General features: G+C 34.8%; 1 protein-coding gene across 1 annotated transcript in view; it reads left to right on the top strand.

The window, feature by feature from the left end:
* The window catches only part of LOC149803762 (dynein axonemal heavy chain 3-like), a 311,163-nt gene extending 295,967 nt beyond the window's left edge, over nt 1–15,196 (top strand). Inside the window, exons 77-80 of the mRNA XM_089953988.1 lie at nt 2,411–2,499; nt 3,118–3,239; nt 10,925–11,014; nt 12,369–15,196. Coding sequence (XP_089810114.1) covers nt 2,411–2,499; nt 3,118–3,239; nt 10,925–11,014; nt 12,369–12,575 — 508 coding nt within the window. The 3' untranslated portion in view covers nt 12,576–15,196. The remainder of the gene's footprint in view (nt 1–2,410; nt 2,500–3,117; nt 3,240–10,924; nt 11,015–12,368) is intronic.
* Nucleotides 15,197–18,972: the final 3,776 nt, after the last annotated feature.

Below are 18,972 nucleotides of genomic sequence, written 5' to 3'. Positions count from 1 at the left end.
TTAAGATGGTTTGTCAATATGAACAAAGAATGTGTTTAACGTTAGATAAATTCCAGTGCATTTTATATCCTAATTGCAGCTTTCTTTCATGAATTTCTTCACTCTAAACCCAATGTTGTAGATACAAGTTTAAAAAGTCAATAATGTCGGGGGAAAAAATCACCAGATGGTATATTTTGTTGCCAGTAAGGAATATAAATCGCAATTTGCAACATTGGTGAAGCCCATCATGATCCTGGAATATACTTTTTACACTTTACTTTTCATAATTTTAAGGGAAAAAATATCGTGTATGAGAAAAGTACATATATGGCACATTCATGCTGTACCAATTTGACTAACCTCTTCTAAATTTATTTACCTGTCCACTAAATTCCCCCAACTTAATTTGCCAGTCTGCTAACCTCAAGTAACTGAATTTGCCTATCTACCAACCTTCTCTTACTTCCATGCCCTGTTGAATAACCTTCTGCCAACCCTTATGATTTTGTTGTAAGTCTTTGAAAATGACCCTTACAGTATAGACTTATAAAATAAAAGCAAATGCTATGGAAATAAGACTGTTGCAGTAAAATCCGAATAATTGCTTGTCCATCTTTGATTTTGATCCAGATTTCATATTAGATTTAGTGGAGTTAATCAGGGAACCAGACTAATGTTACAGTTAGTACCTCAGATGCTTTAAACTGCACACATATTTTCATGAAAAGTTTCTTAATATTCAAACTGTTGATTATAGAAATTTTTAAAAAAGGCATCCAACAAGTGATATATTTTGAAGACAAAAGTGAAATTAAGCATCTTTTTAAAACTTAATAATCAGTACAGAAGAATATAAATAGGAAGGGATACAGTTATGTTTATTGGACAGCACATGTCCATTTGAGTATGTTTCATGGCAGGAGATATGATTGCCATCCTCTTGTGAAATAAAAAACAATTTCCAAGAATTAAGTCAAGTTGAGAGATCTCAACAAGCCATTGAGCTGCATAGGGTTTGGAACTGAAGTTCATGCAACTACACTAGAGGTAAATAAGGTCTATGATTACTTTATGAACTTTTCTGTTGAACATAATGTTTACCATTGCTGCATCAGTTTCAAATAACAAACATTTTAAATTGCATGTTTTCCAACTTTATAATAGCAGTACATTATATTTGTTACACCTTACTGAAAACTGGTCAAACTTAAGAAAAAAATCAACTGCCTTACTGAGACGGGTCTTTTTAGGTTTGGCAGGTCTGAAAATGACACATTTTCCAGTACATTGAATAATTTATTTGGTATATCAATGTTTTGTTTTTGTCATAACTTGTTATATCTCCTTGGAGTGTTTTTATGTTAAGTTTATATCTATATATTAAATCTACAAATGTATGGCTGCCATATTATTTACGGCAAATTTTAGCCAACTTGGCTAGGCCTTTCTCAGGATAAAAACAGGAAAATAGGTAAATATTCTAAAGTAGGTTTTGCTCCTGGTTGCTGTGGAAGCAACTTTGTTGCTAGCAGAGACACCCTGAACACAATTTTGATAGAATATGTCCTAAGAAACATTCATACCAAGTTTGATGACAAATGGTGCAGCCATTCTAAAAAGTTTAAAGTAGGTTTTCCATTTCGGTCCTATGAAAGTCACATCACTGCTAGTAGAGCCACCCCCCACCCCCATGTTGACAGAGCATGTTTTGTGTATCTGTGCAGATTATTTAAATTTTTAATGGTTGAACTTCTGCTTTATATTTTCATAGTTTTGTATGTCAAATTAAGTATTGTCATTCACTGTATTTTTGTTATTGCTCATTGTTGTAGCTGCACAGGAGTTGTAATTATGAAACACTGACTTTGTTGCTGATGTCTGCAAGCACTACAATATTTTAGCATGCAGTTTATTTTACCCATGATTCTCTGTTAATGGTTTTAATGTCATGCCAGTGAGTGGTGAGTGGGAGGTGTGACATTATATGTTCCAGGTAGAGCCAAATGAAAAATTATTTCAGTTCATACAGACATAAAGAAAGCAATTTCAGGAGGGCTTTACCAATCAGATTGATGAAATTCATAATAAAAAAAATAGCAATTTAATTAAATGCATATTTGTATATATTAGTCTGAATAATTATATACATGGCATTGATTACATTAATAGCAAATTTGGATGACTATAATTTGGAATTGGGATTGTCAAAGCTCTGTACAGTAAAAGTCTGATCATCTACATTTTCTGCTCATTCAAACTACTCTGTGCCCCCTAAAATTAGAATCTCCAATTGATTTAAAATTGAATATCTGGACAATATCAGTCCATATAATTGGTGTTTTACTTTATAAATGGAAGACATTTTGATGATGGAAGTGTTTTCCTGCTGGAAAATAATATAAATTCTTGAATTCTTTGATGTCAACAGGTTGAAGTTTCTCCAAGATTGGATTGATAAAGGTGCACCCAGCACATTCTGGCTCTCAGGATTCTATTTCACACAGTCCTTCTTGACAGGTAAACCACCCAAGAGTGTCATTTTCAGCCAGTACTTTAAAACTTTACACCAGGTTTGGTATTTTGCAGCTACATTATTTTGTTTAATGTTTTTTTTTTTTAAAAATGCACATTTAGCTATTTAAATATTTTAGAAATGAGGTTAATTTCAGGTCTTAGTGATGTTCAAGTATCTGATTCAGAATTCCATATACAGATCAAGCGACATGAATATTTTATAAAAATGAATTTATGGTATGTAGATGGTTAATTTTTAAGCATTTAGTCCAGTTAAGTTAACACATTTGAGGAAGACAAATTAATGCATGTTTATATGAATCTGTAGGTGACCTGATTTGATTTTCATTTCATTTTCACATTTTTCAAAATGTTTGAACTTTTTGGACATATATATTTTGGTTTACAATGGCGACATATGTATTGTACAAACAGATTCAGCTTCTTTTTTAATTTGTCTAACACTGTTACAAGGCAGCTATTTATTGGTAGAACTAGAATGACAATTCATACAATTTCTTGGTCCTATGCTGGCTTTACCGTGTGTATAACACAGTTGCCTTCTATATACAATAACTCTGAGTCATTTTTAACTCTATAACATTGATGTTCATTTTGCAGGAGTGTCGCAAAACTATGCCAGGAAATACACAATTCCTATAGATACTGTGGGTTTTGAATTTGAAGTTATGAAGGAGGAGAAAAGAATGTCAAATAAACCTGATGATGGTGCATTTGTCTATGTAAGTCTTGACAAAGTCATGTATAATTAATACTAGAAGTAGCTGTTGTGAGTATAAAGATTCCATTGCTTGATTTTCAGGCAGTTATGACTTTACTTCTCAAGTTATGTACAACTGTAAGTTCTTTTGTAATGTGGATAGAAATTTAATTTTTGTAGTTTTGCAGAAATGACATTTTTGTTGTGACTTAAATTTGCAGATATGTTGCTGTTGCAAAGGGTCTCACAGACCATGCAATGGGGAATTTCATTAGTGAAATAAAAACTGACTGCAGAATGAATTCACATAAAATGATGAATACAATTTGCACAAAAAACACAAAGTTCAAAGGAAGAATGCAGAAAAACAAATGGAAGGGGAACAAAACGTGAATGCATTGCATCTGTGGATTTGAATCTTCACAGTCCGATTGTTTACACTGACAATTTTTCACTCCTTACAATCCACTTCAATTGACCCTCAATGATTGTATCTACACAGTCATTATAAATGAGATAAGAATTCTGATTTGATGACAAATTCTGTGGAATTATATTCCTTCATTAAACATGTTACCCAGTCATAATAAATTATGACAGTACTCCACTACCTTGCAGTCCAAACTTGTCCTGTGCTGCATAGTGTGCTTGCTAAGGTGGAAGTCAGATGAAAGTGGTCTCACCAAGGATGGAGGAATTGGCACAAAAATCCTGTCAATTTGTCAGTTATTACTTCCTCTAATGATAAGAAGCATGTTCTTTCTTGAAACCTTACCAATTCCAAATACACTTGTCTTTTCATCAAATGAGTGATTTTGTGAGAGTTATCTCACACCAGGGAAGGATATCTCAGATATGTATCTATTTTTTACTCAATCTTCATTTTAAACAAATATTTCACACTTCATTTGTTTAGATTTGTTCTCTGATAAGCGTGTCTGCACCATTTTTTGATTGCATGCCCTAGGGTCCATAGTACTTTATTTCAACTTGACCGTGCCTGTGAAGTCTGTCATGCAGCTGTCTATCACTGCATATTATAAGGTTATGCATGTAATTTCCATTGTCATTTTCCTCCTCTTTGAAAGCAAGTTCATTGCAATCTTTAATTTCACTGGCATATGCCATTATCCTGCTCTGTTAGAAAAGTCACTATAGTAATGTCAGGATTGTGATCATAGGAATGTTAAGGTCTCTAGCCGACTAGAATTGAAAAGGTGCTACTTGTTTCATGTGCCTTAGGGGTTCCTTCCAGTTTCTGTGATCTCCCAGGGAAAACATGGGCAGAATTTGGGTCACCTGACCTGTGAGGTTTGTCTCCTTGGTTGCAGGTTGTGATTCTGCAAGTGGCTTTGTGATGGTTTTTCAAGGATATGGAGATAAATGTATCTCTTCCTCCAAGTGTAGATAAACAGATACATCTGTGATACTGGGCAAGTGTTGTTCTGCCCTATCTCTCATTGGGGACAAAGTTTTCACAGGTCACATGTGACTAAGCAGTGGAGAGACAAGCACCAATCATTCCCATCTTTTCTCCACATGAACTCTCAGCAAATAATGCCATGATTATACTACCTTTTTCTGACATCTCAGTGGTAGGAAGAATTCAGAACTTTTCCATGAAATTGAAAAGACACTGTCCTGCCAAGCCATTGGTATCACAGGTTGTTTCAGACAGCCTTCAGACACTGTTCCATGCCCCTTTCCCATTATCAAGGGCTCCTTTCACTAAAGACATTTCAAGAGACCTGTACAACCATACTTCCAGCAGCATTTGAGATTGTTCACAACCCAGATTCCTACTCTATACATTTTCCTTGGGCCCAAGTCAATGGCAAGCCTTGTATGGTCATGGATCTGCTTCATTATGGCACCATGTTCAGAATGGAAAAACTAAGGCTGGTTCTCAGTGCAGCATAGGAGGGCATTTTCACAGTCAGCCTAAACCTGCAAGATGCATACTTTCACATACCCATTCACAAGTCTTCCCAGAAGTCATAAGGTTTGTGTACTGGGAAACTGTCTACCAGTTCAGTGGACCCCCTTTCACTCTGAATATCAGCCCTTTGGGCTTTGCAAGAATTATGGACTGTTGTGTTGCACTTCCTAATGACTTCATATCCATGGCTTAAACTTTCTGATCAACTTTCTATGGGACCAACAGGTCAGTTATTTTTGTAAAAAGACATGCTGTTGCTGGTTTCATTGTTGCTTTGCCTTGGATTCCTGTCAACATGGATATATCTGACCTCATCCCATCTCAGTATATCATTCATTCAGCGAGGAGTTCAGTAGGAGGACTGAGTCTGTCTTTCCCAAGAAAATGCCTTAAAGTCATCTTGGTGGTGTATACCATTCACTAAAATATTGCATTTCAGCATGGGAATTTCTTCATCTTATGGTTCTCCTCAGTAGGACAACAAATCTCATTTTAGGACAAGTTGTCTATCTCTGTAATTGACCCTTCTATCCCAGTGGCATCTGATCTTTGCCCCATGATCAGATTATCAAGTTTCTGACTACATGAGATCCCATCTCAGCAAATGAAAATACTTTACTTGGCTCTGGCAAGTGTCCCAACAGAGCAACTGCCAGAAATCAAGACCTGCTCAGGCAAAAGAATGACAGGCTGATGTATCCACTTCCTGCTCACCTTTCTTGAAGTGAGGTGGATGCTTATTACATATGAATCTCCAGGAGACAAAGGTAATGATATATTCCTTTCACACATATCAGGAGATGCTGTCTAGAAAGGGTATTCTTATTCTGTCCAACATTTAGCTGTTACTTTGGAAGGCAAGGGAAAGCAACTCCCTGACCCCTATCACCTGGCATGGGATTTTCTTAGGTGGTGTTGATATTGACAAAACCAAATTTACATCTGCCACATCACAGGTAAGATAAATGTCTAGTAGACCCATTGTGCCATTGGACTCAACTGCTTCATGCCAAATGGTTCTTTTGTCCTGTCACCTTTCACTAAAATCTAAGAGGTTGACCTCTCTTTGACCAATCGGAATAAGTGGAATGGAAAGCTCTCTACTTCCATTGCTCCAGCCCCACATCCCTGAACTGGAACAGTTATGGCATGCTCATTTTACTCCAACCACACTGACTCCCAAGTCTTGCCAAAAAACTGAGGAAATCAGATGACTGTCTTGTCCCGATTATTCCCCTCAGTTTACTGAACTTTGCAGCAGAGATTCCCAGAAAAATCCCTGCCCTACCTGTTTAGACAATTGGGAATGCAGGTCTTTCATCCAAACCCAGAGATGCTGAACATACATGAAGGGCCAATATAAAAGAAATCTTCGGAAGGAAACAGTTCAAAATGGTTCACATAACAAAGCAGTGGATAGAATTGCTCTGGCAAGAAAGTACACTACTTTGAAAGCACATAGGTTGAGGTGTGAGCAGAAACATGTCTTTCCTTGAAAAACACTTGTATCACAGATAGCCAGTGTCCTATAACTATCACTGGCTACCATTCCAGAATCTCACATTTTGAACTCCAAGGTAAGGGATTGTTAATTCCTCCTCCACTTACCTATTCTCCTTTAAATTATAATCAGGTAATGTATTTGAAGCAGAAACAAACTTTTGGAGTAAAATATATTCTTTTTTTATTACTTACCCAATCATAATACAGACACACCCATCCAAGCCACATTGAATCAGTTAAAGTTTTTTAAGAGAATGCATATTCACTTCCACTCCAGTAATAACTTACAAATTTATGGAATTTGGCACTAATGCATCTTTCCAATGGGAGACCACTCTTGTTTGTCTTCTATCTTAGCAGACTTATATATTAGCAAATGGATTACTTGGTTCTTCTGTTGTAAAAACAAGCCTGGGAGAGCTGGATTTGCAAGGTGGTGATTGTACTCCATCATGTATTATGTACGAGTATGTATTGTTTAATAAACCAATTTTACTCCAGTTGCAGTTATATTTTATCTTAAATTCAAGTGGCTTAAACATTTTATGCATTTGCCATTTCATTAAAGCACATTTTTAGTAGGATATGAAAGCCATAATTCTCTCTATTAAACACTTTTTTTTTAAAAATTCAGTAGGGGCATTTCCATTTTGTTCCAAAAATGTTTTTAAAAAAAGGAAATTATGGATCATAAACACAAAATCTGAATGCTTTTTTCTACCATCAATGAAAAAACATGAGAGATGAAATGCAACATGAATAGAATGCAAATGGAACAAACAGAATGCAGATTAAATGCAAACATGAATGGAATGCAAATGGAACAAACAGAGTGCAAATGGAATGCAAACATGAATGGAATGTAAATGGAACAAACAGAATGCAAATGGAATGCAAACATGACTGGGATGCAGATGAAACAAACAGAATGCAAATGGATCGCAAACATGAGTGGAATGTAAGTGGAACAAACAGAATGCAAACATGAATGGAATGCAAATGGAACAAACAGAATGCAGATGTAATGCAAACATGAATGGAATGCAAATGGAACAAACAGAATGCAAACATGAATGGAATCTAAATGGACAACAAAGACAAATGAAATGCAGAGTTGGTTAAATTGTCCATTTCAGTATCTTTAGCTGTTGTCTTGACACTCAAATCTTTGCTTTAATTATTGGATTTTTATGATTGCAATCCAGTTTCAAATATAATGCCATCCTGGCAATACTTGATTAGTGACTTAAATTATCATTTTTATGGCACTTGGCTAATTTCATCAAGTATTTAAGTGTATAAATAAAACTTGATATGTCAGGTTATCATGTTTGGTTATATGCACATCAAGGTAAATTACATGGGTTATTAGAAAATTTACAATTTTAGGAAATCTGAAGCCATCTTTACTGGAATTGGATCATTTACAATATGCCTTTTTCACACACCTGTTTAACGATGCATCTTTTTTGTACTCTGACACCTGTTATAATATGCAAAGTTTCTTTACAGTTGATATAAACATGTAGTTATTATTTTTCATTTTGACTTAATGAATCACCAAGTTTCAAAATGAGCATCTATGTTTGTTGAGCATCATAAACACCTTGGTCTGACATTCACTAACTCTACTAGCTTTTCAAAAGATATTGGTAATATCTGCTTACATGCATCTATAGTGTTAAAAGTTTTAATGTCTATTAAATACAATATTGGCTGGAAAACATTAGAAAAAAGTTATCTCTCATATACACCCTATCCTAAAGTATACTGATATAATATGGGATAATTGCTCTGCCACTGACTTGTTAAGACTTGAAAGACTGCAGCTTGAAGCAGGAAGAATTATAACTGGACTTAACCCATAGTGCTCCTACTAACAATTTTTACAGAGAAATTGGTTGGCTCCCATTATCGGAAAGAAGAAAATTTCATACCTTTCATGAAATTGTATATGGTTCTTTGTCCTCTTCCATCCAAAATCCTGTACCCCCGTTAATTACACATGCAACACAATATAATTTTAGAAGTAAAAATAATTTTCAGCAAGTACATACTAGACTAGATTCTTGAAACAGATTCTTTAATATTTAAACTTAAACTTCTTCCCACACAATATCATGTCCCACTATATTATTATACTGGTAACAGAAATAATCAATTAATCACTCATGGATAAGAAACAACTGAAGTGAATTAAGCAGTGATTTATTTTCAAATTTTCTTGCTGACAGTCCATATTCCACACATAGAGAGGATGATAAGACTGGCTACCATTATATTTTTAATTGTAAGAAACATACAATACCAAGGCTGAGACTAATGCATTGCTTAAACCAGTCATTCATCTCTGTCAGTACAAATGTATTGCTGTTTGGATCAGCAGAGCTATCAAATGACCTGGACACTTGCATCCTTGAAATCTTCCAGACTTATATTAAAGATACTAAAAGATTTCAATAATCGTCTAAGACATTACCTACTGGCATGATCCCCCTCTTGTACCCACCATGGACCACCTTTATACATCCCCCCCTTCTCTTCTTTAAATTGTTATTCACTTACTTTGTATTATATTTTTTAGTACAAGGAAATTATCACTATTTATTTGTATTAATGCACTGTATTTCTGATCTCTGCATAAGTTTATACACATGCTGCTAGTCCTTGCCACTTTTCATGTACCTACTAGTGTATGGGGGAGGGCTGTTGCTAAGTTGTGATAACTTGTAGCCCTACCCCATGTGCTGTAATTTTGGCAATAAAATATGTTTAAAACCAGACCAAACCAAGCTGCTCCTACCTTATGGCAGCTGTCAAACACTTTTTCTTAAATTCTGATGGGCCAGTAATCAACCTTAAGCCAGGGTTTATTTGAACCATTACATTATGATGCCTGGGGTGTTAAGCTTTTCATAATACAGTGGCTTGTTTAACTGACACCTAAGTATTATTTACTGCAAATATGTACATTCAAATTGTAATTCACTGTATTTTATTCATTTGTCACTTGTTTAAATTTTTACCATAAACTGCAAATTATTCTCTAAGTGGCAAATTTTCAAAGAAAAGCTACTGATTTTTTATAGAAAATACAATGCTAATGGGTAGGCGTGGTTAACTCTGCTTCCATTTTCAGTGATTTGTCAAAAAATGAAAATGTTTCAGTTTTGTTGATATACAGCTAGAGACATGCATTGTATACCTACTTCCTTGGCTTCATATTCCAACTCAATAATAGTACCTGTTTAGATATATGGATCCTCTGCCTTAAAGGTTAAAACCACAAACTTATAAACTCTTAATATTGGGAAAGAGGAGTCATTGGTTGAATAGCACATCTGGAAAATACATATTCTCAAGAGGAAAGAGTTTCATCTATAATACAAGCATCAAATCAACTGCCACATCATATCCCATTCCGCTATACGACACCTGTAGAGGGAGAGTGTAATGTTACCCAGTGTCCACCTATCCTATCACATCACATTCTGTAGAGGAGATGTATAGTGTTGCCAGTTTCCATCCATCCTATTACATCACATTCTGCTACATGACATCTGTAGAAGGGGTATCTAATGTTACCAGGTGTCCATCCAACCTTTCTCATCACATTCTGCCACTGTCACATTTGTAGAGGAGATGTATAGTGTTGCCAGTTTCCATCCATCCTATTACATCACATTCTGCTGCATGACATCTGTAGAAGGGGTATTTAATGTTACCAGGTGTCCATCCAACCTTTTTCATCACATTCTGCCACTGTCACATCTGTAGAGGGGACATATAATGTTCCAAGGTCTCCACTCATCCCATCCCATTCTGCCACTGCTACATCTGTAAAGGGGGCTTATGTTTCCGTTTGTCCACCCATCCTTTCACATCACATTCTGCCACTTCTACATCTGTAGAGAAGACATATAATGCTTCCAAGTGTCCACCCATCCTATCTTATTCTGCCACTTCTACATCTGTAGAGGGGGACATATATGTTTCCAGGTGTCCACCCATCCTTTCACATCACATCCTGATAATAACATCAGATTCTGTAGAGGGGAGGTATAGTGTTACCAGTTGTCCATCCAACCTATTACATCACATTCTGCTGCATGACATCTGTAGAGGGGGTATTTAATGTTACAAAGTGTCCATCCAACCCATCCCTGTTTTATTTATACATTTATAAAAGAAATCTTGTTGAGATTAAAAGTTTATATTTTGCTAAATCACTTCTTTGGTTCATAACAATGTACCATATATTTCAGGGACTGTTTATGGAAGGTGCTCGCTGGGACAGGGAAGGCATGAAAATAGGAGAGTCCTTTCCCAAGATTCTATTTGATCCCATCCCTGTGGTATCCTTTTTCAGCATGCACACATTATTGTTATTATCATTATTATCATCATCATTATTATTATTATTATTATTATTATTAATACCAGCATCTGATGATGCAGGAGCACTTTATTAATCATGCTTACTATCTATCCATTAGTTTCTCTGTCCACATTGTCTAACGAGACAGCTTGGTGAGCATAACCAATCCTCTGTGGGATCAGGGATGCTAGAGCAAGCATTGATGCACTCTCCTGCAAGTTGTAAGAGGTGACTAATGGAAGCAGAAACAGCAGTGACTTCGTGATTGGCATGCCAGACTCGTGACTAAAAGGGTACAGATTTTAATCTTACCATCAAATTTACCCAGATCAGCTACCATGGTCATGTCCTTTTTCAAATAACTTTACTCCATTTGCCTTGGCACTAAATAACCTATTGGTGCTGCTGCGCCATAAAACACCAAACCAAACCACCATATATAATATAATATATAATTATTTTCATCTCCTGATATTGTTACTTCTTGTACTTCACATTAGTGGCAATATAAAGTACATACCGTAAACACTAAAAAGTTCCTGAATTATATTACTATTATTACCTTCAGTTATAAATATGAATTGCTCTATAATCACATTTAAATGTTTTTCTCTCTGTTAACGAGAATGAATCTAGTCTGTTAATTCTTTTGTTGCATCAGCAGTGAGGCATGTTGAAAGAAAGAAATAAAATAGCTGTTATCTTTAGGAAAGTCAGAGATGGAAAAGCCATCTGCTAGGAACAAAACTATAAAGGAGGAAAGATCTGTTGGTTTAATTCTCACCAAACATGCCACAGAGAGTGTTGGATTGTCAGAGAGAGTGTTGGATGCAAAAATAGCCTGCACCTCATCGTTTAGGCTTAGCACAAGGTATGATCCTTAAACAGAAATATCCTAGGAACATGTATGAATTTTGTACAATTATGTTCAAAGCAGAATTCATATTACTCTGATGAATAGGCTGACATCTGAACAGTAAATAAACTGACAACTATACAGATACAAGGGGGTCCAATAAATGATTTTCAGTTTGCATATACTTTGAAGAAATGGAGTGATTATAAACAGAAGAATAGTTACCTGCAGAGCAAACTAAATTAGGTGCGCAGATACTTTGTCACTTAATGATTCTTTAAATTAGGTCTGTAAACACCTTACAATATATTGTCACCCATCAGCTGTCATTTGCTGTTGTTTACTCTCCCTCATCCCCTACCCATAATTTCCACAGTCTAGAGGTATATGTTGGGGACCTACCCCATATAAGAAAATTTCTTCCAGCATCTCTTCACTTTAGTCATCAGATCGGATATCCTTAACTTCATAACAGATCTGGCTGAAACCCAACCGAATGGCTGATTTCACTGTGTCTCAGACGTACAAGTGCCCTGTGTACAAGACTACAGCTAGGAGGGGTGTCCTTTCCACAACAGGCCACTCTACCAACTTTGTGTTATACATCAATTTTCCCACAGACAAGAAAGAGAATCACTGGATCAACCGTGGAGTGGCATCCATTTGCCAACTGGACGATTAAGAATGGCAAATAATAACTTTATTTCTTTACAAGAATGGATTCCTCAAATTCCTGTTTAAAGAACTTTAATACCAATAGTGTTTTGTGTGTTTATGTCAGATTACTAAATGAACAGTTTTGGTTTCTCATCGTACTCTGAGATTTTATAATGAGACTGAAAACACGAGATATTTAGAAGATAGAATTATGTATTAATTAGACAAATATGTTAGTACTGCTGACTTTCTGCTAAATATTTTAGAACATTTTGTAAGGTCTGTAAATGTCACATTTAACTTGGCCACCTCATGGTTCATTGTAGTGATGGAAGGTATTTGTTTTCAAGTTGTTTTCTCATTATTTCAAATGTCCATTTTGAAACACTGTCAGCATTTAATTTATATATAACAATTTTAATCTGTTCAACTGCTGATGGCCACATTTATTTGTGATCCAAAGTCCATCCTTGTGTTTAAAAAGAGTATTTCATGGTATTTTTGTTTGTTGCCATAACAATGTTTATTTGCTATGCAGATATTTTTTCAAAATATTTCATATTTGTTATGCACAGTAAATTTGATATGCACTATTTTTTCCTACTGGTTTATAAACACTTTTATTTGATTGTAATTTAGGCATGTGTTAGTGGTTTTAAAAAACTACATATAACATTTCATTGTTTTCCATACATCTCCATCGTTTTTCAAAAGCATACATGATTGATACGTTTACTTTTACTCATCTGTATACAAGTTGGGTCCAACTGCAAACAACATGGAACTTGATCTATGTTTGTTTATTCTTCTGATTACTCCTAATAAACTGCATAGACCCAGATCTATCAGTGCATTATGTGATGGCAGATCTCGGTCTGTGCAGTTTGCAGTTGAAGTGAACATATTAGCAAGACAGTATACATGGTATTGGTTCTGTCTTTGTGAAATTTGAGTCAGATTAACATCTGGAATTAAAGTCGGTGAATTTCAGAAAAATTTGAACAGCTTGTCAAGATGCCAAAGGTATATATCATTTTGCAAACAGATGTTGTACTGAATCTTTTGCTGCATCTTTACACAACTTCTCCTACTTGTATATGTATATCGATTTTTGGGGTTTTTAATAATTGTGCCTTAATTTTACATTCTAAATAAGAATGTACTGAACTTAACTGCTGAAGGAAATAAACTATTTCAAGATGCCAGTGGTGACAATCACTGCTGATTTTAACAGCTGGCTAATTATAATAATTAAATAATTAATTTATCTAATTATTTTATATTATGTACAGGGAGTTTTTCTTACATTCCATCCTTGCAGTTTACTTGTATTTAAACATACTAACAGTATTTGTTAATGGACCAATTTATTGATTGTCCAAGTCAAATTAAATTGTGATAATTTTTATATACAGAAACTGTGATAAATATATAGTGGACAAGTTAATTGTGTTTTAATAGAACTGTAAGTGTTTTGATTTTACTCCAACTACTTCTTTATTTGTATATATATAAAAAAATGGTAGGCATTTATAATAAGACTTTGAAATAAAACCAAGTTAGTAATGTGATATATTTTGTGATCACTGTGTGTTGTGATTAACATGTGTTCATATGTTTCTGGAGTTTCATGCTTTTTAAAAAAACATTCTGCATTTTGCCAAAGCTGCTCCTAGTTTATGTTGCACTTTTCTTTTAATGAAGTTATGTTTAGTGAAATACATTTTCCAATGATGTGCCGATGTTCAGCAACATATAAATTACATTTGTTATGATATTGACAACTTAAATTTGTTAATATAAATGCCAATCTTGATTGCTTTGTTCAATATTTTTGCATGAATTTTAATACGACGTTTGGTATTATGAGTTTTATTTAACCTTTTATATTCCGTCCAAGTTTCTGAAGACTAATAAGGAATGATCATAGTAGGTGAAAACATCTTTAGAATGATGATTTGCACATCATCTAAACTGGAATTTTACTCTATAGCTTTCAGTCTTCTTTATTTATCTTAAGCAAAGTTCAGCTGTAAACTACATAGAAAATCAACTGCTGGCTTCAAGGTGTACACACTCCCCCTCAGAAATTTCATCCCATCCCTTTTACCATTAGTAAAAGGTTTTAAGAAAGCCCATATTTTTTTTTATATCTACTAATAGCTGTATTTGTGCCTTTCATATTTGTGAAAGTATAGTTTTTATATAGAGACAACTCCAGTCAGATGATGTTGTCAGATGCTGTATTTGTTGTAAGGTCACGAGTTACATGTCAGAATGTGTTAGTCTTCTATTAAAACATGTCTTTACCGAAGCTGTCAGAATGTGTTGGTCTTCTATTAAAACATGTCTTTACTGATGTTGTCAGAATGTGTTGGTCTTCTATTAAAACATGTCTTTACTGAAGCTGTCAGAATGTGTTAGTCTTCTATTAAAACATGTCTTTACTGAAGCTGTCAGAATGTGTTAGTCTTCTATTAAAACATGTCTTTACTGAAGCTGTCAGAATGTGTTAGTCTTCTATTAAAACATGTCTTTACTGAAGCTGTCAGAATGTGTTAGTCTTCTATTAAAACATGTCTTTACTGAAGCTGTCAGAATGTGTTAGTCTTCTATTAAAACATGTCTTTACTGAAGCTGTCAGAATGTGTTAGTCTTCTATCAAAACATGTCTTTACTGAAGCTGTTTTGGTTTGTCTTTTGATTAGTCATCTTCAGTAGCCAGAACTATGACTAGTATTGTATGTACAATAATACCCAACACATCATAACTGACTGCTAATCATTTTTGCCAGATCAGAGCAAAGTTACAAATGTGTCCCTTCCACTTTCCCTGTAGCTATAAATCCAGACATCTTCATTCTGAACTTGCTTTAATCCCAATCCAAACTCTATCCAAATATTTCTACATTTTTTCAGCTGTAACCTGTTTTGTGCTTTTAAAACTAACAAATGTCAGTGATAAAGTTTAAGAATACCGCTAAAAACATTTCAAAAATGGAAGGTAAACTAACTTGCTCGAGACCTACTGTGAGGAATATTTGTCCATACTTTCAATTTAAAGCATAGCTTGGGTCAATATAGAAAAAGCATGGGATATCCATTCATTTGATTTCCACCTCACCATGTTCATACCAGTTAACTGAGTCTGCATATTTGATAATCAACTTCTATATATAAAAAAATACCCAGGAGGACATGGCTTGCACAAGGAATCAATTTCGTTTGACTATCTCATGGTCTTTCTTTAATTGTGCCAACAAGATTTTTGTCTAAAACATACAAAATGTATGTATATATATATATAAAATATTGTATAAAAAAACGATTTTTAAAAAAGATATTGCTATTACAACTTCAATAGAGTATATGCTTATGTGTTAACTATATGCCAGAAGTGCTTTTCTGTTGAACTGTGGTAACAAAGTTTTTGCCACAATTGCCCAAAATGTTGTGTTGAAAAATTTAACAAAAGGACAACTCTAAGGGCAGCTATATTGGAAGCAATATTGGAACCATTTTCATTTAGAAAAACCACATGCTATTAGAAGACTTGGTGAAAACTCCAAGCCAATATGATCATCCATTCAGAATTAGTGACAAGATTTTCGTTCTGTTCATTGTGGTAGACATACTGGATATTTGATGAACACAAATTTTTCATTTAGGACCAACTAAGAAATCTTTCATTGAAAACCCTATGTTGATATGACCAGCGATTCTAGAGGAGTAGCCATAACATTTTCAAGCATACTGCATGTCAAATTGAAATTCTCTTCCGTTAAACACCATAAGAAGTCTTTTGGTGAAAAGGACAGGTCAGTATGACCGTCTGTTTAGGAGCACCAACAAGAGTTTTAAAATGCCTGCTATTGTGGCCATATGTAAGATCAGACTGGCATCATTTCCATTCAGGACCAAGTAGATATCATAGTTAGTTTCCTGGTGTAAATGCAACTTTCCTTTGAGGAGTAGCAATAACAAAATTTAGAAAATGGTTGTCATTGTGGCTGTACTGTGTGTCAGATTAGCGCCATTTTCTTTTAGAACCAACTAGTCATCACAGAATGTCTTTTGGTGATAACTCAAAATAACTTTCCACCAAGATGGAATAGTGGTAAGCTTTTCAAGATGGCCAGGTTGACTGCAAGACTTGCACCATTTCATATGGTACCAACTAAATACTATAAGAAGACTTCTGGCGAAAACACCATTTTGATAGGACCATCCATTTAGAGTTCGTGATGACAAGATTTTCAAGATGGCTACTGTTGTGGCCATATTGGAATCAGAATATAAACATTTACATTTAGGACCAACTAGACAACACAAGCTGCCTTCCGGTGGAAAGCAAAATGCTAGATCAGCAGCAGCAACATTTTCAAGATGTCTGCTCTAAATGGATGTGTGAGCAGCATCAATTTCATTTAGGACCAACTAGACCTTTGAGATGAATGTGTGTGCCAAGTTTCATTGTAATCCTTCATGTAGTTAGGAGTAACAACAACAAACCTGGGTGGATGTATGGATATCGGACAATGGACAACAATCATGAAAGCTCTTCTAATCATCACCAGCTGAGCTAAAAATTGCTGTAGTCAGGTTATCAGCTTGTACAAGATTTTACAATTTTCCAGTAGTTTTTGTGTTTTTGGACTCGAGATATGCATCTTGTTCGGTGGCAGGTACTACACATTAACAAAATGGCATTAACATGCAAACTCACATGATCATGCAGTCAAAATTTCATGAGAAACTTGCCTAAATGCAAAACCGAACCCACATGTGGACTGCTGGACAGACTAACAAGGGTAGCAGCCAAAAGATTGCAAAGCTTGTGCGTCTCTCTCTTGATCATTAATACCAACATGAATAAATGATGTAGGTCATAGTTATCTTTGTTTAGTATTTAACATGAGAAATTATGTAGCACCAATCTACTAAGTACAAGAATCTACTTTAGAACAGTATGCATTTCTCCACAGATCATAGGATGCTTTATGTTCCAGCAGTTATCACTGCTATCATATGATGAAACCAAGCATGCAGAGATCCATATGTGTCACACATATCCAATAGTAACAATATTTTGTCTGACTGCAAAATACTCCTGTCAGACATACCTAGTTATGAAAGCAAACCTTTCTCTTATATTTAACTTCAAAACTGTAAAACTGAATAATTTCAAATCCATTTGGCAAAACAAGAATGGGATGGCAAATTATAAAATAATGTCTGAAACTATTTTAAGTAATGCTGAGGATTGCTCGTTAATCCTGGTTTCACACTTCCACCAACAAAACAGATTAAGGTAAGCACTGCCAATTTGAGTGATCCCATCTATACTGCTACATATTAAGGTAAGCAACACCAATCCGAGCGATCCCATCTATACTTCTATGCATTGAGGCAAGAAATGCCAACTTGTGTGATCCCATCTAAAGTGCTATACGTTAAGGTAAAAAATGCCAATCCAAGTGATCCCATCTATCTATAATGCTATGCATTAGGGTAAGCAATGCCAATCTGAGTGATCCCATCTATACAGCTATGCATTAAGGTAAGCAATACCGATCCGAGTGATCCCATCTATACTGCTAAGCATACAGTCAATCACGAAACAGAATCTTCACTTTAAGCATTGCTATAACAATAAACACCACTCTGGTTTTATTTTGAATAAAAGTAATGAGAACAATAGGAAAATAAAGATAAGTTTTGTTTAGAAAAAGCTAATCAAATAAATTTACTAGCATAATTCATCTCATTAAGTATTTAACAATTAAAAACACAGATAAGATACTGCAGTATTATTTTTATCTTGGCATTAAACATTATAAATGAAAGTGAGGGAATTAAAGATGATATTTTTATATGAAGAAAAAAGACGTTTTTAACAGCAAATGGTCAAATCAGTTCTCATGGCCAGGATATGACAAAACACTGACGTTTTGTGAATGAAGTCATGAGCACAAACAGAATCACAATTTAGTCCCGGTATTTCAAATTTTCCAAAGTTAGCACCAATTTGAAATGCCTATCAATAATTTACCTTTACCACATGAAGTACAAGTTCTAAACCATTTACAACATCAATCAATAGAAACTATATTATGGGTATCCTACATATCCACCTCCACACTGCTCCAGCAGCTACCAAAAATCAAATGTCATACAGCATAAAAATTTGTTCAGATGTCTGGATGTTACACTGAAAAGTCTTAAACTATTAATGCCTTCTTTAGAAACTTTTCTATAACAGTGCACAAACTGAATTCATGGGCATAATACCCAGTGGATAATGCTATAGGAGATGCGTTACCCACTACACAATACTATAGGAGACAAGTACCCACTGGATAATATTACAGGAGACAAGTTCCTCAAAAGAAATCAATAACAGAAGAATTGTCATTGTTCTT

Source organism: Sinohyriopsis cumingii, chromosome 3, assembly GCF_028554795.1.
Source record: "Sinohyriopsis cumingii isolate HCF-2022 chromosome 3, ASM2855479v2, whole genome shotgun sequence".
NCBI classification, from domain to species: Eukaryota; Metazoa; Mollusca; class Bivalvia; order Unionida; family Unionidae; genus Sinohyriopsis; species Sinohyriopsis cumingii.
This window is presented reverse-complemented; position numbering and strand designations above follow the sequence as displayed.